At 39.0% G+C, this 23,307-nt stretch overlaps 3 protein-coding genes across 19 annotated transcripts; all 3 read left to right on the top strand.

The window, feature by feature from the left end:
- The first annotated feature begins 410 nt into the window (after positions 1 to 410).
- LOC113672625 (putative histone-lysine N-methyltransferase PRDM6) lies at positions 411 to 9,398 on the top strand. Of its 12 annotated transcripts, none has more exons than XM_089203137.1 (8): positions 411 to 660; positions 866 to 1,077; positions 3,742 to 3,851; positions 4,247 to 4,433; positions 6,295 to 6,560; positions 7,354 to 7,618; positions 8,142 to 8,303; positions 8,503 to 9,398. In XM_089203137.1, the coding sequence occupies exons 3-8, from the start codon at positions 3,801 to 3,803 to the stop codon at positions 9,084 to 9,086; spliced, it is 1,515 nt and encodes a 504-aa protein (XP_089059263.1). In that variant the 5' UTR covers positions 411 to 660; positions 866 to 1,077; positions 3,742 to 3,800; the 3' UTR covers positions 9,087 to 9,398. The 12 variants fall into 12 exon arrangements, with proteins under 12 accessions (XP_089059263.1, XP_089059265.1, XP_089059271.1 ...); XM_089203135.1 differs by lacking the exons at positions 411 to 660; positions 866 to 1,077 and adding exons at positions 2,791 to 3,059; positions 3,379 to 3,590; XM_089203139.1 differs by lacking the exon at positions 8,142 to 8,303.
- Positions 9,399 to 11,233: 1,835 nt separating this feature from the next.
- On the top strand, positions 11,234 to 15,742 carry LOC113672654 (uncharacterized). Its single transcript, XM_027188969.2, has 5 exons — positions 11,234 to 11,535; positions 12,196 to 12,346; positions 12,775 to 13,043; positions 13,198 to 13,456; positions 14,071 to 15,742. Exons 1-5 carry the CDS (start codon positions 11,518 to 11,520, stop codon positions 14,778 to 14,780), a joined length of 1,407 nt encoding a protein of 468 aa, XP_027044770.2. The 5' UTR covers positions 11,234 to 11,517; the 3' UTR covers positions 14,781 to 15,742.
- A 362-nt stretch (positions 15,743 to 16,104) lies between these two features.
- LOC113672652 (putative histone-lysine N-methyltransferase PRDM6) lies at positions 16,105 to 22,168 on the top strand. Of its 6 annotated transcripts, none has more exons than XM_027188963.2 (5): positions 16,105 to 16,280; positions 17,455 to 17,668; positions 19,403 to 19,707; positions 20,111 to 20,369; positions 20,737 to 22,168. In XM_027188963.2, the coding sequence occupies exons 2-5, from the start codon at positions 17,455 to 17,457 to the stop codon at positions 21,633 to 21,635; spliced, it is 1,677 nt and encodes a 558-aa protein (XP_027044764.2). In that variant the 5' UTR covers positions 16,105 to 16,280; the 3' UTR covers positions 21,636 to 22,168. The 6 variants fall into 6 exon arrangements, with proteins under 6 accessions (XP_027044764.2, XP_089059256.1, XP_027044763.2 ...); XM_089203130.1 differs by having other exon boundaries at positions 16,108 to 16,280; positions 20,794 to 22,168; XM_027188962.2 differs by lacking the exon at positions 16,105 to 16,280 and adding an exon at positions 17,119 to 17,255.
- Positions 22,169 to 23,307: the final 1,139 nt, after the last annotated feature.

Genomic DNA, 23,307 nt, shown 5'->3' on the forward strand with positions numbered 1-23,307 from the left:
GAAGTTTGAGGAGGGTCGCGAACAGACTCAGTTCTTATCTGCGCGCAAACGGCCATCGTGCACCGTTAACTAACTGGAAGCCTGGAACAGGCTGGCAAGGAGTTCATTCTTGTCATACATGGAATTCGGAAATAAAAAAAAGTTCCATGCATTGAGATGACTCGACGTATAAACCATTTGTTGTTCGTAGTCACGTATTTTAATCTGCAAATGTGTCCAATGATATCAGCCCGTTTTTAGGTAAAAAACATCCAGATATTAATAACTGGTTGATTATGAACTCACTATTAAGTCATCACCGTAAATTTGATATTTTTATGTTATACGAAAGTAAACATATAACAAAATCTGCTCTGTCAGCGTGCGTGTTCATCGTGTCATTGCCTAAGATACTAACAAACAACCTCAAGAAAGTTCGTCGTCCGAGACAGATTTTGCTGATTCACGCGCGACCAGAGAACATGACCGAGTGAATGAATATGTGAGGAAGGCTGTTTTAACTGTGCCCCAAACTGCAATTTTTCACTTTTATCATTTAAGAACGAGAGACTCTTGGAAAAAGGGCTGGGTAGCCTTGATGTGCACCAGTGATTGCTCAATACTCAGAGTTTTACCTCCGCCGTCGATAATTCGAAGTTGAGTATAAACCACGACATTAAGGTAAGGAAAAAAACAATGAATGTATATCCTGCATATGATGACATGCACTTGTTATTTTCATTCATGTATTTACATTTCTATGAACGAAAGAGAACTTCAGTTTATATGCTAAACTGGCCTTTTATCATTCAATAGTCAATTTGACATAATGCAGCTTCAGACAGTGTTCTTGCACTCTCTTACTCCTTCACTTGCGTTGTATTAGACTTCAGATTGGCTTGTGACACTGCTTACAAGTCATAGGATAGCTGTTGGAGGGAACTCGACGGTAAAGAAAATTTACTCTGGGTTTAATTTGAAAACCTTCAAGGGTTCTGGTTAAAAGACGAGGGAATCCAGGTTGGGTTCCCACCAAATATGTTGCGTCGCAATGGCGGAGAAACTAACTTCTGAGAAGCTGACCCGCGCTAGTGAGAGGTAACAAGACTCTTCTTTATACCATCTTAGTTCTTCCTCTTCATCGTAAAAGTTCTACAGTCAACTACCATTACTAAATCGTCTCTCTTGTATATGTCTCTAAGTACCGACTATTGGCCAGCATGTTTGGGTTAGGGGCGACTGACTTTGGGGATTAAATCTCTTGATCAAAGCGCCAACCCGAAAATACTTTCAAGACACTTGTAGAAATAAACAACAAAGTAAAATAAAACAAAAACAGGAACTTTGGCGTTGGTCCTAACCAAGCCGGTCGGTGGAAAAACCCAAACATGACCACTATCGGAAGTCATTGTTCGAGAAACACGCTTCACAAACAACTCAAAGGTAAAAACAACGAGCTCTGTCTTACAGAATTTCGTGCACAAGACTTACATGAGGACCTCAGAATAATCAGTCAAACCTGAACAGTTGTAAAAAACTTACGATAAAGTACAAAACACGACCAATTCAGAAAGACAGAGATCAGACAACTAGACAAAACAGACGACAATCAGGAAACTCTCTGTGCGGGGTTCTTAGACTATCCAAGAATGGTAACCTTGAAAAACCTTGTACTTTGATACTTCACAACAATAACATTTGCAACAAGTCGACACCTCAGAGCACGTCTCACCGTTTAACTCGCTCTCAGTCCGGACAACAGTTAAAATATAGAGTTATTTTTGGTTTGTTAGACTGTAATTTTCAGTTTTCCATTAAGTAGTTCGGTTTTACCAGCCGGTTCAGCTTGAGCGCAAATGAGCCCAACCCCGGATTTAACACAGCACCAAGTCGCTGAAACCGGCCGAGGAAATCAGTCATAAGTTGGCGAAAACTCCCAATATGCTTACGTCCTTCCTCGAGGGAAACTCTTAGTGTGTATCGCTCACAGGGCTTTTCTTCCGCTTTTACGACAAAAGCTGATGACGGCTTTCAGGACGCTCGACATGATCACAACTTGCTATAAGTTTTTATTTGGTCGAACGGGGGAAATGGCGTAGCAAAGCGCGTTATGAAAAAATTTATTAACGTAGCCAGCTATCTTTTAAATATTTAATTATCCAGTTAAATATCACAATTTGCAACGTACCAGTTAAGGCGAAAATTACAGAAAGTGGCCGGAAAGAGAACAAATTTGGAAACCCGACTAAGACTACTGGTTCACCAGTCTTAAGATGTTTCGGGATCTAGAACTGTTCGTGGCAAGCGGCTAAAATAAAAGATTCTAGAGAACTTTAAAACGTTTGACGGCTACTTTTGATCGGTCTACTTTATGACAGTTCACGGTTAAAATATTTTTTCATTTTTAATGGTTGACGGTGAAATTTTGCTCGTTTGACCCCATTGAGACCTTCCTATGACGTAATGACTCATTTATTTCATATTTGAGTGAGTTCGTACCAATAAAGTCTGGAAAAATGATTAAACATTAAAATCTCGCGAAGTACTTCATTGTAGGCTCATGAGTCCGAATAAGTATGTTTTGATACTGTGTGAAAGCTATTCTCTTCTCCGCCGGTTCTGACATATTTCCGGATCCTGCCGTTAATATTTGTTGATGATTCGGATGTTCGTCATTTAATGCCTAGAAAGTTCACCTCCCAACGGAAAGATTTATTTTTAGTACGCAGTCATTGTCTTTTAGCGTAATTGAACACCGTTTTGTTATCAAATTCCTTTAAAACCCCGTTCAATTGTTCGGTGTAGAAGTACGTATTACCCGTTCCAAGTCTAAAAATATTCAAACCACAAGCGCGGAGTACGGGCGATGAGAGATGAAACCTTTCAAGTACCTTCACTTCGCTAATTCGTTTTCTTCTACGTCACGGCAAGACGATTGAAGACAATGACTGCCCATTATGTAGAGAAATCCATCGGTAAAAGAAACAGATCACGATTTAAAAAACTGAGTCAACCATTCCTCAAGATTTATGTGGTTTTAGAAGTCTATTTGTCTTGAAAATTGTCTGTTCCTCTTTCGAGTAAGTTTGACAAGTTTCAATCAAGAGCAATTGTATGGTTTCATTGTGATTACTTAACGCTTATAATGCAAATTATGACTACTTTTCGAATGACCTTAGTGAACTTTTGCCTTCTTTGCTAATCAAAGAAAACTAGCGAAACACTTTGCGGATATATCTTGCCTTGCTCTCAAATGAATTAATGATCTGACGTCTCGACGTCACCACGTGTCAAACAGAATTTAGCCTGAGCTTTTTTTAAATCACACACTTTCTATGGTTGAGTGGCTTTAGAAATTCTTGAACAATTAACTCAAATAAGGACATGATCTATTCAAAGTTATAAACTAAAAGACACAAGAATGGAAATACTTCACAAGAAGACCCTATGACGGTACAGACGAAACTACTACAAGACCACAGGCTACACATTGAAACAGCCTGCCAAAACTTCACGTGCATATCTCGTGCTGCACTCACTTAGAAATGGGGTTTATTTCAAATTCAAGTTATTTCATGATGACAATGAAAAGAACACTATAGAAGTAAAGGGTAAGATTGACCAATCAGATAACTTTATATAGCTTATTTGAAGCCAAGCGTGAATAAGTGACAGCTTAAACTGAAAAGAACATTTTGGAACTTTAATTCAACGCCCGTCCAAAGTGTTCAGATTGTTTTTAAATCCATCGGTGCATTTTAGCCTTCAGCTAACAGAATTTATGACAGAGGACTCAAACAAACCAGACGTGTCCAGCCAAAATGTCTCATCTGTTTAGTGAAGAGACTAAAAGGAGGCTAGAGATAAATTTGGTAAGCATTAAACAGAGAAAGTAACTCTGGGAATGTTCCGCGTAGAGCAAACGAAATATATTATGATTTCAGCGGGGAACAAAAAGGAGGGTTTTATCGTTTGTCTTCTCTACGCCTCTTAGCTAAAAAAGAAAACATATTGTGTTTCAGGACTGTGGCTATATATTTGTTAATTTACTATTGGAAGCACTTATTTCCACCAGACTCTTTCTATGATCGACTGCTAAGGCAGATATCACTCATTGCATTTGCAATTTAAAGCACCAATTGTTCTGCTGTGACACTCAGTCAAGCAGTCAGACCTAATTAATTCACATATGCTATCTCACGTAGATTTAATGTTCAAGTTAATTCGAGAAACGGTGCCATTGTTGTGACATATAAAATCTTTTTAGTTGAACCAGATTGCTTTGCCGCCTAACCTGGAACCGAATGCACCTTCAAATCAGAGTCCCAGATATTTCACCGCTTCAGAAGTGTTTACCGTCCTTTATGGCCAGACAACACGATGGCAGGTGAATAAAGACGAACTTGGTTCTCAGTCGGCAGGGCGTTTTGTAGCACAAGAGGCACTCAATCCAGGTAATTTTTGTAAACACCTTTTACAACGTTTCGTGCACGGAAAATGTTTTGCCTAAAAACCAAAATCAGTCACGCGTGACCTCGCGTCAAGGCGCGTGTTTGTGAGAATGGACACGCGCGCATTTTTGACCAACTTTCTGATTTACTTTCGTTGGCCTAAGATTGTCTCTCAGGTATTTACGGTTTTGGAGAGGACGGCTATGCCTTTTTGCTTGGCTTTAACAATTAATGATGCGTCCAGCAATACTGTATTTCCTCGTCTGCACCTAGCAATTGAGAAACGAACCATCGCGTTCTCTCCTTTACGATCAAAAACAGCAAATATTTATCTTCGAAAAAAAATTGTGCTTGAAAGCAAAACCATCTAAGCCGTCTAAATAGTGTCTTGTGTATAATCACGTACGATGAAACGGGCGGAAGATATGTCGCAACAATAGTTATCTGAACTGCTATCCGGTGAGGCTTAGTGAATATTGTTAATTTGTTATTTGAAGGGCTTGTTTCCGAGAAGATCAAACAGCTGCTGCTGAACGGAAATTGGGTCATTCATAAGGCCTCGGTTAAATTTTATGCCCTCAAAACCACAGTGATTGTTTGAAAAATTATTCAATTCTATGACAATTACTAACATCATAACAAAATATTAACATCTTGACAAGTATTTTAGCATTTAGAAACATTAATTCGGAATGATTGGTAGTGTATCTAGATCTGATGTTTTTCCTAATTGTGACTTGCATTGGAAGCGCTTTGTTCACCGTCTGGATGCCATATCTATGATGTGTAGTCATGCAATTAACTAAAACCCATTTACAACTGAGTTTTGTCGCACGAAAATTAGGTCTAGACCGAACGTGACGTAAATCCAAACATTTTCGTCAAAATTGTGCAATATTTTCTAGTATGTACCGCAGATTTCCGTTCGAATAGGCGAGAGAAAGCTAAATTGGTCATTATTTCAATGAGTGCTATTTGCGATAACAGTTTTGTGGTCTTTAAAGTTCATAATACAACTCCTTAATAAATCTTTTCAATTAAAAATACGAGACTGGGGGGATACTATTCAATTAATTATGATAATAACGTACACGGATGCATTGCTGTTTAAAGTAAAAAGGTAGAAAATATTTAAAGTATTTTCATTCCTGAGCTTTTTTTGGTTATATCTTAAGATCGAATCCTCAATACACGTTGGCTTTGAAACTTAGCGAATGCTACATAATTCCATCTTAGGCATGGATCAGGGAACTCGTTGATGAGCATTGGAATTAAAAAAACAACCTACAATAAAGCTACTGATCATCAAGTTCCATTCTTAATTTAGTCACAAGAAATTTGATTTAATGATCTTGAGAAAAGTATGGAAAATTTAAGCAAACAAATTCACAGACTTTTCCACTTACTTGGACTGACAGGCAGCGTCGCGCGAGTGGGCAGATGGAATGTTTTATCTATTTGAAGCATTGCTCAGGGCAAAAAAATGGGGAGCACAAAGAGATTTATTGAAATTCTAATTGCCAGAGATAATTCTAGTTTTTCATAAGTATCTAGCGTAGACAGAACATGTCAGAGCCTGCACTTTCATCAAGTACTAAACGACGGAGTTTTAATTTAACTCAATCGTGTGAAGTCTGATTTTGCTATTATTACTTACAAAATGGATTGTCCAGGTCGTGACGTTCCTTGACGCTAAATCGAAAAATATCTCTCAGTTCTTTTATATGGTCATTGCTGAATAACCAGAATAAACCAGTGATAACGTAAGGGGAAAGCACTAACTGGTCACTCCTGAAAAGATCAGTGAAAATATTCCTAAAGAGGGTCGGAGCAGTTTTATTGTGATCACTAATTTTTCCTTCAGCGTGTGAAGTTTGTCAAACAATGCCCCCTGGATCATGTGCCCTACACAGGCAACCCACTCAGCCGTTGACCGACAGACGTGTGAGCTACGCCGTCAAGTCTTTACCACCGGAATGCAAGTTTGGAGTCTCCTACTCAGCGGGGGAGGGGTGCGGTGTGTACACCAATCAGCCCATCCCTACAGGGACATGGATTGGTCCATTTGAAGGAAGACGAATTCGTCCAAGCGACGTCACATCAGAAATGGATACGTCACATATGTGGGAGGTGAATTGAAATAGGAAGTATGAAAACGCGTGCGAACTTGAGCCTTATCTCGCGCTGTTGAAAGACAGCGGCCAGTTGTTACCGAAAGAAAAAGAACAATGATGAGAAATTCATTGTAAAAAGGCAAAATGTAGGAGGCTGACCACTACTGTAATACAGCCGAACTGGTTTGGGAACAGTTACATAAAAACCTTGTTTTCCTCAAGAAAACAAGACCAAGACTTATTGGGAGAGGTCGAGTCCTTCCCGACAGGTTAAATTTCACAGGTGAAGAGTTTAGGGTTAAGACACTTTTATTGTAGTTTTCTCCAATGCCTGCCAATAAACGATGAGTCAGGAGGACAAGTCCAGTTTGAACTCTGAACGTTTTCTGGGTATCAAACAATTTCCTGGTAATCGTCGATGTAGTTTGAGATGAGAGCACAGGTCTATCATAAACCCGTTTGCTAGCCTCCTAAGTGGCCACGAAACACGCACGAGAACGATACAAATACGTGCATATCTGCAGTTTACTTAAATTCAATCATAAAGGAGGTAAGTTTCTAAAGAAATTGTGGAGCCGCGTCGGTGGGAGAGTATAACAGGGTAATTTGGTGTTGTCAACTGATTTGATAACGTGAATTGGCCATCGTAAGGAGTTTAAAGGCTGACGTTTCGTCAGAGTTATTCAAACGCTCTGACGAAGGGCTGACGCTCGAAACGTCAGCCTTTAAACTCTTTACGGTGGCCAATTTACGTTATCAACTCAGTTAACAACACCAAATTACCCTGTTAACTTCAATCAATTCCACAGATATACGAAGGTTCCACATTGTCTCATTACATTGACGGGAGTGACGAGAACTGTTCCAGCTGGATGCGGTTTATCCGCTGCGCAAGACATAAGGGCGAACAGAACCTGTATGCATTTCAGTATAACGGAAACATTTACTACAGAGCATTCAAAGATATTCCTACAGGCACAGAACTGCTTGTATGGTATGACGACAAATACCCAATGTACATGGGCATTCCGCTCGGGGTACAAGTTAACGCTATGCCAGGTGGAGCTTCTTCAGGTGAGACATTGGGTCAAATCGATATTCAAGTAAAGGTAGTAAGGTGCATCAGGCCCTTTGCATCAGTCAGTAAGTGAGTCAAGATGGATTTAGTCACAATAATAACTAGACCAATATTAGTGGAGACCGGAGACAAATGACTGGCAAAGATAGATAGTAGTTCTCATGCGAAGACAGTTGGATCGATAAAGAGGCGAGTAATTAGTGAATAAGTTGGCTGAAAATTCCTCATTATCACTCTGTAGGCAAAACTGCCAGCCAGCAGCTGAGCTGGTTACCTTCTTAGTTGATCACTCCATTAAACCTTGCAGTAATTGCTTCATAAGTCGAATGTGTGTCAGTCAGCTCTTTTGTGAGTCGTTCTGCCAGAAAGTCAGTTAATTGACAATCTGTCAGTTATCCTATCAGTCACTGAATCTACCATGGGGTCGCTCCGTAAGTCAATTAGTCAGAAAGTCAGCTAGATTTCTGACATTACAAACAAAGCAATCTTCACAACTTGTCAATAACTCTTCATCTACAGCCACGCACGTCAGAAAACAAGAAAAAATGGCATCGCAACAGCCCAACCGACCAATAAACTCGACATCATCCCCATTTAAACCTCAAGACACTACTCGATGTACCAGAACAGTCACTAGTTCTCAGTTCCCGCTCAGTACAAGCCCTCTTTGGAGTTCTCAATGTATGTAATTAGACGGATAAATAGCTAATCACCTTATAAATGATGCTATGTTAGCTTTATGTGACCCGAAAAAGGTGCAATAGTTACTGCACATGTTAAATTTACCATGAACAGAAAGAGGTAGAAGATCTATTGTTAAATATCTTTGCACACACATTGTTTCATTTTTTACTTAAGTTACCACAAAACTTATTTTCAGGTACGAAAGCTTCGCCACCTGAAGCAAAGAAACTTCCACCACTGATTCCAACATACACTTTGCATCAAAGACGACCATCGTTAGAAAGCGTACCACGAGATCAGCGGTCTCCCTTGAGAAGTGACGTGGAAAGTGACGTCGGTAACCGTGGCAACAATAAGATACCAAGTCCCACCAGCCAAACAAGCGAGTTAACATCGTGGCGATGTCAACAGTGCCATAAGACCTTCACTCAGCGAGTTGCATTGCAAATGCACGTGTGTCCAACCCAACCCACCAAACCTTACCAGTGTGGACAGTGCAGTAAGACATTCACAAACTCCTCAGACCTGCGCGCGCATGTGATATCTCATACAACAGAGCGGCCGTTCAAGTGCGGCTTTTGCTCACGCACGTTCGTTGGGGCAACAACGCTAAACAATCACGTGCGGACCCACATGGGTCAAAAACCTTTCAGCTGCGAGAAGTGCGGCAAGACATTTTCACAAGCTATGCACCTCGCGAGACACGCGCGGGAATCGTGTGACCTTGTGAGTGAAAAAAGTAGAACGGATACTGTGACTACACATACGTTGTCAACATGAACTACGTGAGGTTTTTTTTTTTTAGTTACATTTATAAAAAAAAGTTTTTAACTACTAATTCAGTCGAAAGAAACCACATTTAAAATGTAAAAATGAGATACTAGATCAAAATGGAAAACAAAAAAGTCAGAGAAGTTAAGCTTTTAAACGGAGAAACTGCTCGTAGCGTCCTTGCACAAAATGCCAGCGCGTTTATCGAAAGACTTTTTCTAACAAGTGTACATTTGTGTATAGTTTATCAAGGTTCATAGACATATCGCATTACTATTTCACAGCGTAGATAGACAAAGGCAATAAAGTTATTTAGCATGTGACAGTGTCTTCTTTGTTGTGAAGGAAGCCTTATCTGCCCCACGACAGAGCAGATAATAGTTGATAAGTATAAATATTTTCTACAGAGCGGGAGCGGAGAGAGGGGGGGGGGGGGGGGGGGGCGTGGAGGGCTGTTGGAAGGAATAGTGGGTGATCAAGTTCCAACCTTTTACCCAGATCATACATATTTATTGAACTGTACGGCTGTGAGACATGGGTATGAGACTAACCATCTCCGCCCCTTGAAACGTCAGGCTGTCAATTTCGCTTATCTAGGTAAGCATAATGCGCTGTATATTACATGTCTTTCTTTCCCGCCAGTTTTAATTCACAAGAGGTAATAAATCTGCTTCGCTTGACTTCTTTTATTTCTGACGGCTTCTTTTATGTACAGCAGCCGTGCTATTTGCATTTGGATATATGTGAAAGAGGTCCTTGTCAAAGCTCAACTTGGGCAACTTAAATGAAAACTGTTCTCTTTAACTTAATCTGCTGACTTCTTTTTCTAACAAGCTATCGAAATTATTGCAGTAAAGAGGCATGAAACATTGATAACTTGGGCCTTCTGCACAGCTTAACACACTGGTATGTTGGATTCACAAAGTAATGTCTACCAACAATAGGAATTAGGCGATTGTTCCCTACAAGATTAAAAGACTGCATTCCATGCCAAAACATGCAGTGTTTTCTTTTTTAAATCATGAATTAAAAGCTTCTCAGGAATCTTTCCTTTTGTCTCCTGTTTCCTAAAGATATCTTTCAGCCATTGTTGTCAAAAATTGACATTTACTAATGAGTTCTTTACGGAGCAGTGAGTTCTTTTGCAGCGGACACAATTCAAAAAGTCATTTATATTTAGAGACACTTTTTACAAAGTAGTCCGGTGTTTCGGTATTTAAATAAGAAATTGATTGTGCATAACTTAGAGCTCAAGGAACCGTTCTCCTGTCAAAACTTGACGCAGTGATGATAAATTACACTAGTAATGCGTGCCGTTATCTGTGCACGAAAGGAAACCGTTCTTTAACAAGACAAACGTCAACAGTTTTTAATGAATTGTACCGTCGCAGGTTGCTTTGATAAACAAAAGAGGCTGTGAATATTTAAATCCTTTTCCTTCTAAGGGCTCTTTAGAAATATTACGTTTAGCTTTTAAAAGGATTACGTAAGAACATTGTAAAGATTTTATTAACTCTATACTAGCAATGGTTCCGAAAAGGATAATTAGGGTAATGAAATTCAATTTGTGTGAGGATAAAACATTTCTAAAAGGATTTTTCCGTGTATGAGGGATCTGACGTTTGGAAAATTTTACGAAAATTCAAAGTTATCATGGGTTTGATTCCTTCGTACATTTGAGCAAAATTCGATTACACATGATAGAAACAAGAAGACGACTGCTAGCAAGACAGCCGAGTGAAGTAGAACTGCTGTTTTAAACCAAGAAATGGAATCATCAACGATGAATAGTCCAAGGAGATGCTAAATAATCAAAAAAAATTACTTATACGTGACGAACTGTCTGAAATGTTGTAAACAAAAGGAAGGCAAATTTTTTTTGTTAGCATAACTTTCGAATACATTACCAGTTTTGGCGCCAAAAAACACAATTCAGTGCAAGTTAAACTTCTAAAATTTTCAAGCGAATTTACCAATCTTTTCTAACTGCGTCAGATTGTGATAAATTTGATAGCCGTACTATTATGATTTCATTCACTTTGAAACAGCTTAAAAACCTGTATTTGGTATTAAATATTGGCTTGAGGGAAATGGTTGTGGCTCTAAAATTATGTAGCTAATGCATGCGAAAATGGCGCGAAATTAGTGAAACCAGTGGCATTGTTTGCGAGCCCACCTGTATTACATTATGCAGTTACTCTGTGTGAAAACAATACTCTCTTCACACGAGGACATTTAATTCAATGGTATAAAGGGCGTCAAAGTGTTAACTGTCTCTTTAGACATTAAATATCACAAAGTTGAGAAACAGACCGAGGCGCATATTTGCGGATTTTCTTGCGCGCGTTCTCGCAATAAAGACAAACCGATCGGGTTTTGTATCACAAGAACTGAGTTGTTGCACAGCGCCTTGGTTAAACCTACAAAATACTTCAATTAGATGGAGCATATACACGAGGTAAGAAATTGCACGAGATTTTTATATGAATAAGTGTTAAGTTAAAACACATAAACAGTACCATCCCGAATATGTCATTGTTTGAGGAAGTAGGTCCGATATGGATTTGTATTTCAGTAACTACCGTTTAAACCTGTTAGCTAATGTCCCAACAGGTTCATATCCATGCAGGTAAATACCGAGTTTATATGGGTCATTCAAAAACTGACAATTTAGTTTGGTCATACAACACTGCGTCAATGTTTGACAGCTATTTCCGCTAAATCTAAGTTTCCAGCTTTGTAAGTAGAAGGAAATATAGTAAAAATTATGTCTAGATTTTAAGCAGCCTAAGCTGTTTCTTACCTTAAATCTTAAAATATCTGATTAAACATCCTGTCAGTCGATGCATTTTATTTATTCTTCAAAGATTTCCATTTGTTTTTGAAGGGTAATTAGTTTTTGATCATTGATTGTTACTTGAAGCGAGTTTATTTACGCGCTAAAGAGTTCCTTCGAAGTCAGTCAAGTGTTTATTTACCGTCATCATCATTGTTTTCGTCATTATTATTAGCATTATTGATAACTTAATTCACACCTAAAGGAAGTTCCCTTCTCGTTCCTTCAAATAAAGACGAAATCTTGAAATTTCGACAGAGAATTTTCTTCCCATTTTTTCAGAAGAACTACGCTAGTTTCAGTCCTTCTCAAAGAAATTTGACAGGAAACAGCTTCAGCTATAAAGATTTACTTAGCTGTTTGTTCGACAAGAATAGTATTCGACCCATTAACATCGGACAGGCAGTGGTAACGGAACAAAAAGATTGCTTCTGTGAGTATACTGGAGTAAATGATTGCCATTCTCCAATGTTTAATTCTTTTTTTATTTTCATATATTGATGCATTATTAATAGACATTTAGTACACAGTCCTTCTTGGATTTTGATCTCCCCGAAGTTTTCGTAAAAATTAGCGTATGACAGCCTCTCTCTTACATATGGTTCACGATAAATAATAGAGAAAACTATAGAGCAAGGGACTAGAGAAGCGCAATGGGTCATGGGAAGAGGGATGCAATGCCTTATTTAGGAACCTTCTTCAACTTGACGCGCTATTTTTTAGTTTTGCTCTGTGTTTTGTGTGTGTTTTTTGTGCTTTGTTTATTTTTTTGTTTTGCTTTGTTTCGTTTTTTTTTTCACACAGGGTAAACTGCTCATACCTAAGGAATAATATAATTTTTGTGATTTTAATCATTTTTAGGGTGTAACGCAAGTTTAGTAGAATCAAAGTTTCAATGTCCTCAACACAAATTAGAGAGCCCTGGCATGAAGCAAAAAAATCAATTACCACTTGCAATAAGATCACTTCCGCCGGAAGTTGGCCTGTGTCGGTCCGGCATTCCCGGGCCAGGATATGGGGTGTGTGCCAAGCGAACAATACCTATTGGTGCGTGGATTGGGCCCTATGAAGGAAAGTTTGTGAAGCCTGAGGAAATGTCTCCTACTGCTGACACATCTTACATGTGGGAGGTAAGGCTTCTCAAGGGAAATACACCATGAAAAATATTTTAAATGTAAAATATTCAATCGCAAGGTAGACTCAAAACATTTATATATTTTTGGGGGGGGGGGGGAGGAGGGGTGTTTGCTAAATAGTCAATTACGTATTTGCATTTCCCACTAGATCTACAGAGACGGCATATTCGCAGGATACATTGATGGCAGTGATGAAAATTATTCCAGCTGGATGCGTTTTATCCGCAGTGCACGACACAAAGGAGAACAAAACATGTTTGCTTTCCAATACCTGGGTAAGGTGTTTTATCGCACATTCAAGACCATCCAGCCAGGAGAAGAAATGCTGGTGTGGTACGATGACAAATATCCACAGTACCTAGGTATCCCCTCTACTATGTTTGACATGGGTGCTGTCATACCAAGTGGTAAGTGATCCTTTTTCCTCTGACGTTCAAATATTCCTTGTGAAAATAAACCAAAACAAACTAACAACAACCGCTGAGTCCTGAATCGGACTCGAATAGGAGACTTACACGAGGTATGTCACCATTCTTGGTACTCTGCGTAACTTTCAAAGGAGGAGTGTGAGTATTTTCTAATTAAATTCAAAGACACAATTAATATGGCCAGCCTAAGGCACTTCCAGACAGTCCCTTGCTGATTTTGGGCTAAATTCGTGAAAGAGATACCTGCAATTTAACGGATATCCTGAAGTAACAAATGACGGAAAATAAAACAAACGTTATTCCAACTGTAGTGGGAGATGTAGCTGAGGAGTTGAAGCGCATGTGATGATACTTCAAGGTCTATAAAGTGACGTCAACCTAGTTGCGATCACCTTGAAATCTAGAGTTAGCCTAAGGGGAAGTGTTTTAAAGGTTTCAAAGGGGATCCTGTGATAGTTAAAAGCAGTTTACCTCTGGTAAAGAAAGCGTTAAAGGTTGTAATTATTGTATACCTAAGAAGGTAGAGCTTAGTTTGGCTTATGGTGATATGAAAGTTTTCAGCTGCTAACCCTGCAGTTTATATTTCTTGTTAGGTGCTAGCTCTCAATCTGATGAAGTGATTGTTGTCTCTCCACACGCAACAAACCAGCAGTTCGACCCCAGTCCACAAAGTTCATTCCTTCCCAGTCCTCCTCCTTCGCCTGTTTCTCATCCTAGGAGCCAATTTGGATATAATCCAGTTTCTCGAAAAGGAAAGCGCTCTCCTATACATAAAACCTGCGTTGAAAAGCTTCCCTCTCCTAAGAAGCAAGGCACGATGAAACTTGTGTCAAACATGAAGTCCGTCTTTGAAAATGGTTTTAGTCCGCTGAAAGGGAATAGGGCTGATGAAGTAACAGAGGCAAAGCCAGATCGTTCTGAATTATTTAAATCACTCTCATTGCCAAGAGATGAATTAAATTTTGCTGAAAAGGCGACAGCAATAGTAAATCACAAATCCAGGGCTACAGAGCTTAGCGTAAGGACAGCTCCAACTTTTTCAGAAATGTCTGTGAACCAGAAAGCAATTGGTACCCAGGTTCCACCAAATCCTTACCAGTGCGGTCACTGTCCAGCCCATTTTAACAATGTCTGTGAATTGCGAGCGCATGCTGTCATCCATGTCAACAAGAAACCCTTCAAGTGCGGATACTGCTCACGATCTTTCATTGGGGCAACCACTTTGAACAATCACATTCGATCTCATGTTGGTGGCCGATTGCTGGCCACTAGAAAACGTCTTCTCCAGGGTGAGGAGGTGTGAATTCCTTCGTAGTGACAAATTAAAAAACAGAATAAAAGCAGGACTTCGTGTCACATCAAATGCACAGCTCCAACGATTGTTAGCCACTGGAAAACGTCTTCTCTAGGGTGAGGAAGTGTGAATTCCCTCATAATGACAAATTAAGGAACAGAATGAAAGTAGGACTTCATGTAACATCAAATGCACACTGACCCAACAGGCCAGAAAAACGTGAAGAACCGCAGTTGTATTGGCGCTAAGTTTGCAAAAATCATTCAATTGAATGTATCACGCGAAATAACGCCTATTCAAACTTTTCAGTTTACACTTCATTCTTAATGGGAAAAATGCTGCGCAAATACCTTTTAAAGCAGATTTAAATTTGAATCATACCGATTGGAGACAAACCATCATGAGTGTTGAGCAAGACTCGGACTGATACGCCTTCCCTCTAGTATTCACATATGTTTCTCTTTTCCTGCAACAACACAATGGTGTTTGGAACATGTAAAGGAATGTCCCCTTTCAATTTATTTATCAACAGAAGAGAATAAGACAGACTACTGATATTGTATCAAAACCCTGTACTGTTTGAAGACATGACTTACCACGACCATTGTAACTTATTACAGAAACTTAATATTCATTGTTGTGGCGTGAACATTACGTAAACGATAAAAACAACAATCCTGTACAAAATAAGCCATAAAGAGAAAATAAGATTGCAAGAGTAAATCATTCAGAGTCTTCCACGTATTCATATCATTGTTTTGTACGGCTTAAAACTGCAAGGCTCACGAGAAATATCTGGCAACACTGTTAGAACCGACCGTTTGACCATCTGCTTGTAATTATTTATAAGTTTGAGTAAATTTCACCTTTTATGAGCCCCTCAGACATTCTGGAGTAATGAAGACCTGAAGGGCTTCCAAACCACAGTGTTTCAGAAGAGGTGTCAGGTTCAATAAACATCCGGTAATAGGCTTTCTTCTCCATGCTTCCTCATGATCTTGAAGTGCTATATCATTAATCATGCAGCTTTCATTTGTGAGATCTACACGCCAATCAATTGTCATTGACTCTCTCATTGGGTTAGAAAAATAAAGAAGCTTTGAAAAAAATTTAATTTCTCAAATTCCCTGATATGGAATCCAGCATACTTGAGCTCTGATCTTTACGCAGAGCTAAGAAAGCTGTCATAGAAATACACACAAGATTTAACTCTGTAATTAACTTAAATTTTCATCAAGGAATATCATTTATGCAGCGAAACCCTTTCGAACAATGCGCAGGTGAAAGTGACGTCGCTCGTATGTCAATCAAATGTTGACATTTCTATTGAGCCAGTATGAGTAGCCGAGCACACCTTAATCAGTCTCCCATGAAAGCAACGAAGAGTTTCTTGCACGAAACAGGCGTTGTTGCTAGTTTTTGCAGCAGTTTCCTTGAAATATGCCTTGGAACTAAATACCTTTAAGGTTATACTTTAGGCCTCCGCAACCCCAGCTAGGCGATCCGCAGGTAAGGCAATGTTTTGGGAACTGACTTGTTGATGTAAAAGTTTGCTTATATAACTTCTGATGAGAGGTGCATATTAATAGACACAGAAACCAAATAACGTGTTCTGGAAGACCTAAAATGTTTACCTAAGGCTTGTCTGTTTGTTGTAATAGCCAACTGATGTTTCAGATGGTTATAAATATCATTGCTCTCAGCAGATCTAGAAACTTTTGTTCATAACACCATTATTTACAATAATACTAATCGATAGCAATAATAAAAAAGTGGCAGAAAACTGATCATAATTAATTCGTGTTTTCAGCATGTAAGTAATCTAATTCGTTCAAAAAAATCTCCGTTTAATCAAATGTACCTTAATTTGAAATGTTCCTTGAGATAGTTCATTTGGATTCAAAGTTTTGGAAGTTCTCACGCAAAATTTGCATTTATTTTATCTCCAAGTTCCGCTTGATTAGTTAAAGAACACAAGACTCGCCAAATCTTCTGCGCAGCAGATCCGATCTCGTGTCACCACAAAAAGATCACTCAAACTTCAAGTGATTTATCTTTATAACTGCAATGGTATAATGTTTTCCAACTGCCTACGCATAACCTTCTAGATAAACTTCTGTCGAAAGTAGCAGCTGGAGTTGATCGAGCGAAGAGAAAACAATGAAGATGAGCAAAAGGAACTCTATTCACAGGGATAAACACCAAAAGAATGCATTTATGGACGATTTCTCTGCCCAAATTTGACCTTAACCATAAAATAACTTTGGTACTTGCTAAAAATAAATGCACGCTAACGGTCATCTCTTGGCCATAGTCACGGTGTAAGAGTTCATTACGTCACAAGGTCGTCAAAGTCGTTCAAGTCAAAACAAAGTAATCACACATTGGAAACCTTATTGAATCTTAGCAACTCGAAAATATTTTGTGGTGATTGTTGTGATTTCAACCACAGTGGTAACCCTCGCTAACATCTTTGTCAAAATGGTACTAATCTTAATTTAGTTTAATCCGGTCTTGGCGCGTATTGCGTAAAATCAAAGTATTTTCTTCACCTGAATTCCCTTAGGTTATTTCAATCGATTTTGCGGGGAGCAGCGATGGATGACAAGGTGTTATATAAGTGTACTTGCACTTGAGTCCTGCGTCTCTTTTGTGATAAATCGATTTACCGTTTGAATTTCAGATGAGTAACGCAGGCATTTCAAGACCTAAATCCGCAAGTGAACGCACATTATCATCTCGAACGCCGAGAAGAGTTCGCTCACATGCCGCGGATGTCAACCTCTGTAGCATAGAGGATCTTCATCAATGTTTATACCAGCGAAATCAAGTCATTTCTGTGAGCACGGACGATTTTAGAAGTTCAGGTCTACACAAAGAAGAAGCGATCCGCTACTGTAAGTCGCCATTTTGTCAAATGTTTGCCAAAGTTATTTTTAACGAATATTTCCGTAACCACGGTTTCGCGGGTTTACATCGGTATTGTTAAAACAACTCTGTGGTTTGCAGTTTAATTTTTCCTGTGATAGAAACTAACTGTGCTTAAATTTCTTGTCGAGTCATAACTTGTGGATAAAGATTTATCTAAGTTGTTCATGAGTGTTCTCAGAAGGTAACCAGGTGGCGTTCATTTTGCCTCATATTTTCGGGGTGAATTGAACAATTCGCCGGGACAAATATACAATACCAAACACAACTTTGAAACATTCATCCAACACATTATGAATTACTTTCGCGAAATTCACTCATCCACCGCAATTGCGAATGATCCTGAACAACAGGAAATTAAAAGAAACTGTGTACCTTCAGTTGCTGTTTAAAATTAACTGACCGTTAACAAGCACTAAAGCTTTCGGCCGAGTTTTCGCTGTCAAGCGAAAAAGGGATGACTTGAACGATTCTGGGCACACGCTCGAAATGCAAATGCTAACGAAGTCTCGAGGTCTGCACAATTTTTTCGTACCTCAGAAAAATTGAAAAATGTATTAAGCAAAGTGCAGTCTTTCGTGTTGAAATAACAAAAGAATGAGGCATATGTTTAGCTAAATTTAGATATCATCATCCGATATTTTTAGACAGAGATTATGGTGTTATTTATCTGTTCAGTTTGGTTGTTTGAAATTTGTAGCTCGCATAATATGTCATTGTATAAGAAAAAAAGGTTCGTCGTCAACTTGACCAGAAGTCGGCTTTCACTTTACGGCGAAGGGTGCCTCTCACAGATTATTACTAGTAATTATCTTCAAGTCTAAAGAACTTATATCATTCAGCAGGGTTTGTTCGACGCTAAAATGTAACCTGAAATTTGCGCATCTATCAAAGTGAAACGAAAAAGCTCGAAAAAGAACTTCAGTGTGCTCAAAATGAAGTTTTTATCAAGAGGAGCCTTCCAGCACCCCAGTTATTCGCTTGTTTTTTGCTGTCAAGTTGCCACAACAGTTATTATAATCTGGAATCAAAGAACTTTTATGAGTTATAAATGCCGGTTTAGCCATTGTTATCATAAGCAGATCAAACCGTTCCTCTTATTTCTTAGAGCAGTAGCTGTGTCGTGGTTAATAGCTTCATATAGTCACTTCTTCACACGTGCCGCGGTTCGTTTGCCTCTAAATCGGGTCGATTTAACAAATAGATTCCAAGTTGCCGTCCGTCTGTTCAATAATAGATCACAGATGACGTCAAAATATGGTAACAAAAAAGTGGCACACGAGGCGCAGCCGAGTGTGTCACTTATGTTCTTACCACATTTTGACGTCCTCTGTGATTTATTACTGAGATATATACATATAAGTGAGAACCAATTTGAATACGTACATAACTGAGCTTATTATATAATGTTAGGTTACGAGAAGTTCAAAAACATAAGGTTATAAATAGCTCCACTCAATTCACGTCGTTTTTTTATCCTTGTCAGTGAAATAGGCTAACACCCATTTTAGGATTCGTTAGAATCAAATCGGATGAAACATACTGATGACTTTCTTTATAACGTTTCAAAAATCTTTTGTCAAACGAAGTGTTTTGCCATATTCCAAATGAAAAACAGTTACATAATCGAGCTGACAACGCACGCGCTATCTTTCAAGCATATCAACGTTAAGTTGTATCATACCCACTCTCCCCTCCCCTAGGGTGTAAAGGATGTCATCTGGAACGGACTGAGCCATGTCAGCTCCATGGTCCTCAACTGTCATTCCGACTGACAAGTAAAGTCAAAAACAACAATGACACAAACAATAACATCGTAAAATTGCCGAATGCGATCGAATCGTTTCCAAATGAGGTGGGTTTGTGCATTTCCAGTATTCCTGGGGCAGGTTATGGAGTCTGCGCAAAACAGATCATTCCAGTGGGCACGTGGATTGGACCATACGAGGGGGAACTGGTGCGGCCTGAGGAGGTGGTACTGGGGTCTGATGCGTCATATATGTGGGAGGTAGATTTGGTTTTATCTACGATTTTCATGTAAAGATTGAATGATAAGTATCTAAATTCAGAGTCATCCTCGTGAAACATTTTGTAAATTATCCTTTGAGGTTTGCGTTAAATCACAGGCTGAAATAGGGCGATCCACACAACTGATTTTAATTGAAGCGTTTCCCAGTGATTATTTTATACTTTTTGCCGAAGTACGAATAAAAAAAATAACCATAAATATATATCGGAGAACACACACAGGGTAAGGGTCGCAGATTAGTAGATATATTTAAATTCAGGAATTTTTAAATCTGCAAAATATATTTGGCAGTGTAACCAATTAAGCCTCCGAGAAATCAAGTGCTAACTTATTTTCAGTTCTTAAGCTAATTCTATTCGTCTTATCGCTCTCTTTTCAAAAGATATTTCACGAGGGAAAGTTACTTTATTACATTGACGGACGCGACGAGAACAAGTCTAGTTGGATGAGATACATCAGATGTGCAAGGAATGGAACCGAGCAAAACATGTACGCCTTTCAGTACTGTGGTAACATTTATTACAGAGCTTTCAAGGACATTCCTGCGGGAGGTGAACTGCTGGTTTGGTATGACGAGAAGTACCCGCAATATATGGGCATCCCTCTTGAAATATATGAAATTTCCCTCAATAATCCTGTTGGTAAGTAAAGTCACTATAATAGCAATCATTCCTAGTCCGTTATCAACATAAATAATTTCCTAAGAATTATTTTGCTGGATGTGGAGAAATTGTGCCCATTTTAAGTGAAGTCCTGTATTACGCCTTCATCATCATCCGGCCTCTACTCCGAGATTTTCCTGTCCCAATAAAATGTAACTTCAATTTATAAAGTTAAGTAACGGATGGTTTAACGCGTATAACTGGCATTGATGAGACATATATTTCTGATTTTCATTTTGAAAAGTTGTTTCCTGAAAATGAAAAATACCCTGTTAACTCGTCGAAATACAGTAACTCTCCTCCCCCCCACGCGGTTTTCAGACAAACTATTTTGTTCTTGATATAGATGAAAGACAACATCCCGAAATGGTAGTTGTAATACCATATGATAATTCCAATCCAGGCTCCTCCCATTTAAATCAGTCTTCATCCATCAGTCATCATCCCTGGAAAGATAATCTTCAATTTACAACCGGAGTCAGATCCACGCTACCGTCACGTGATCAATCTGGTGTCAAAGGCCGCTTAACTCAAAGCACCTCTATCAGAGGCGACAGTTTACGTGCATCAGCTGAAGAATACATACGCGTCCGCCATGTTTCCTGGACAGCCGATGGTGCGCCATTACAAAACAGTGTGCAAATGATTGAAAATTCTCCTTCTTCGGAGGACGCGCGATTTCTTCATAAAGGTCCAGTTAAACCTTTTGGATTAAACAGCGGACATACGCAAACGATTCAAAACGACAGCCATCATGACACCATGTCTTCTGGAGGTCTATACAGTAACGGCTCAAAAATCGCGCCGTCAAAAATAGGCGAGAGGCATGCGCAGTTACGGTCTGTTGATGAAGATGAAAACAGTTCGGATGGTTCCGATGCGAACCTTTTCAACTGCGGTCAGTGTGGGAAATCGTTTGCCCAACGCTCGGTGCTTCAAATTCACGTATGCCCCAACATGCCACGCAAGCCCTATCACTGTGGACAGTGCTCTCAGACATTTGATTATCCAAACGAGCTGCGCACGCACGCTGTCGTTCATGTGGGTGAGAAACCATTCAAGTGCGGTTATTGTTCACGATCATTCGCGGGCGCAACAACTCTTCATAACCACGTGCGCACGCACACCGGTGAAAAACCTTTTTCATGCGTGAGATGTGGAAAAAACTTTACTCAGGCCTCCCAGCTTCACAAGCACGAGAATATACCCGGAGATTGTGTTCCCTATGACGGCCTGCCTGACTAGAGGATTTCTAGCAATCTGGCTCTCTTTTTAGGAAACTTGTGATTGTTAACTATATGTAACGGTTTATAGTTGACAAGCTAATCAAGTGATTTCGCAAAAAAAAAAGAATCGATTCAAAGCATGCTTAGAGAAAGATTTTTTGCGACAGTAGTAAACAAAAGATAAGAATTGATTCAAAGCATGCCTAGAGAAAGATTTTTTGCGACAGTGGTAAAAAAAAAGATATCTCGTTGCAATTTAAAAAAATTGTGGATCCATCCATTTCTTTTCCAAACATTTAGAATTCAGAATAACTTCGTTCTTCTCAAATCAGATGGAGGAAGCCTTTTCTTGTGTTATTGCTCAAGGATGGCAATAACGTCATTAAACTACATATTTTTTCATCGTTACATTTGCAACGCACACCTCAATGGCTTTTATTATAAGTAAACTTTTTAACATTAGCAACAAATTAAAAGACCTTTTAGCTGTTAGGGACATTTTCTTCAAGATATATTTTAATGAATAAAACAGAGGTGAACATTTGAGTAAAAGTTGCCTTGAAATTCAGGAACGATACAAGTTACGAAAAGTTGCACTTATAACGAACAGAAGCACATAAGTCATGCGCGTTTGACCCCACATGTTAATTTATTATGTTATTACTTTTAATAAATACGCGCAAAAAAGTCTACACAAAGGCAACTAAGTTATGGAAGTTGGAAATCGTTATCTGAAAAAGTGACGAATATCACCTGAAGCGTAGGCTGATGATGGCGCACTTCCGTTTCCGTTATGTTTCAATTAACCAAAAAAGATTGCGCATCCGAGAATGTTTTAGGGAGTTTTGAGTGGCTACTTGCGATTTCCTCAACCTTTTCTCATGCTATAAATAAAACAAGCTTTAAGGACTTCATGGTCACGTCCCAGGAATAATTTACAAAAAAGAAAAACAAAAAAGTTTTTTCTTGTTCGTTTTTCGCAGGTTGATGTCGCACAGCGAAATGATGGCCGTGCGCGGGTGATCACACGACCAGTGGTATAATATTAAAGGAATTGCTTAGTCCTTTTAAACCCGGTTTTGTCTGGTAGGAAGTACGACGAAAGATCATTATGCAGAAAAGGTTATCACCAGACTTCTCTTTGAAAAGCCGGGCTCATTACTAATCCTTTCATATTTTAATGCGACGCTGTAATTAATAACAAAGTCAGTGGCGCATTAAACTGTCGCATACAAATGAGCAACTCCAATGTCACTGGGTTCCTTCATTGTTTACATCAACTCCATTCAGAAAGATCAGTGAACCGTTTGGGGAATCGTAGTGAATTTATTACTATTAATTTCAATGGGCAAACATGAAATTTTCTTGTCATTCTTCGATTCCTACAATCTGAAGTGTACATGTCTTCGATTTGCGATGCTAAACTGAACACAAAAAGGGAAAGTTCGGCCATTTGGTTGTAGCACTGAGAGCAGATACGTGGTTGTGTTGAAATCAATGGTATGTGACGGCTTTCTTGGTAAAGAGTATTGAAACCCGTGGGCGAGGCCATCAAATCTTTGGAATGCATCCCCCAAGGAAGAAAGCAAGTTTACGGCAACGACAAAACACTTTGAATAAAGATAAAACAATTAAAACCTGACGCAACTAAAGAAATTCGTCTGATGGTTCATTTTAACAGTGCAAAATTT

This window comes from Pocillopora damicornis, chromosome 4 (genome assembly GCF_964200805.1).
Source record: "Pocillopora damicornis chromosome 4, jaPocDami1.2, whole genome shotgun sequence".
Lineage (NCBI taxonomy): Eukaryota > Metazoa > Cnidaria > Anthozoa > Scleractinia > Pocilloporidae > Pocillopora > Pocillopora damicornis.

What these genes read in the sequence shown, in the direction of transcription:
- LOC113672625 (XM_089203137.1), top strand. Translation starts at nt 3,801, where the DNA reads ATGTCTCATCTGTTTAGTGAAGAGACTAAAAGGAGGCTAGAGATAAAT. An exon ending in GGAGGCTAGAGATAAATTTG is followed by an intron (nt 3,852 to 4,246) that starts GTAAGCATTAAA and finishes AAATCTTTTTAG; the next exon opens with TTGAACCAGATTGCTTTGCC. An exon ending in ATACGTCACATATGTGGGAG is followed by an intron (nt 6,561 to 7,353) that starts GTGAATTGAAAT and finishes TCAATTCCACAG; the next exon opens with ATATACGAAGGTTCCACATT.
- LOC113672654 (XM_027188969.2), top strand. An exon ending in GGAACAAAAAGATTGCTTCT is followed by an intron (nt 12,347 to 12,774) that starts GTGAGTATACTG and finishes AATCATTTTTAG; the next exon opens with GGTGTAACGCAAGTTTAGTA. An exon ending in ACACATCTTACATGTGGGAG is followed by an intron (nt 13,044 to 13,197) that starts GTAAGGCTTCTC and finishes ATTTCCCACTAG; the next exon opens with ATCTACAGAGACGGCATATT.
- LOC113672652 (XM_089203127.1), top strand. An exon ending in ATGCGTCATATATGTGGGAG is followed by an intron (nt 19,708 to 20,110) that starts GTAGATTTGGTT and finishes TCTTTTCAAAAG; the next exon opens with ATATTTCACGAGGGAAAGTT. An exon ending in TTCCCTCAATAATCCTGTTG is followed by an intron (nt 20,370 to 20,736) that starts GTAAGTAAAGTC and finishes TTCTTGATATAG; the next exon opens with ATGAAAGACAACATCCCGAA.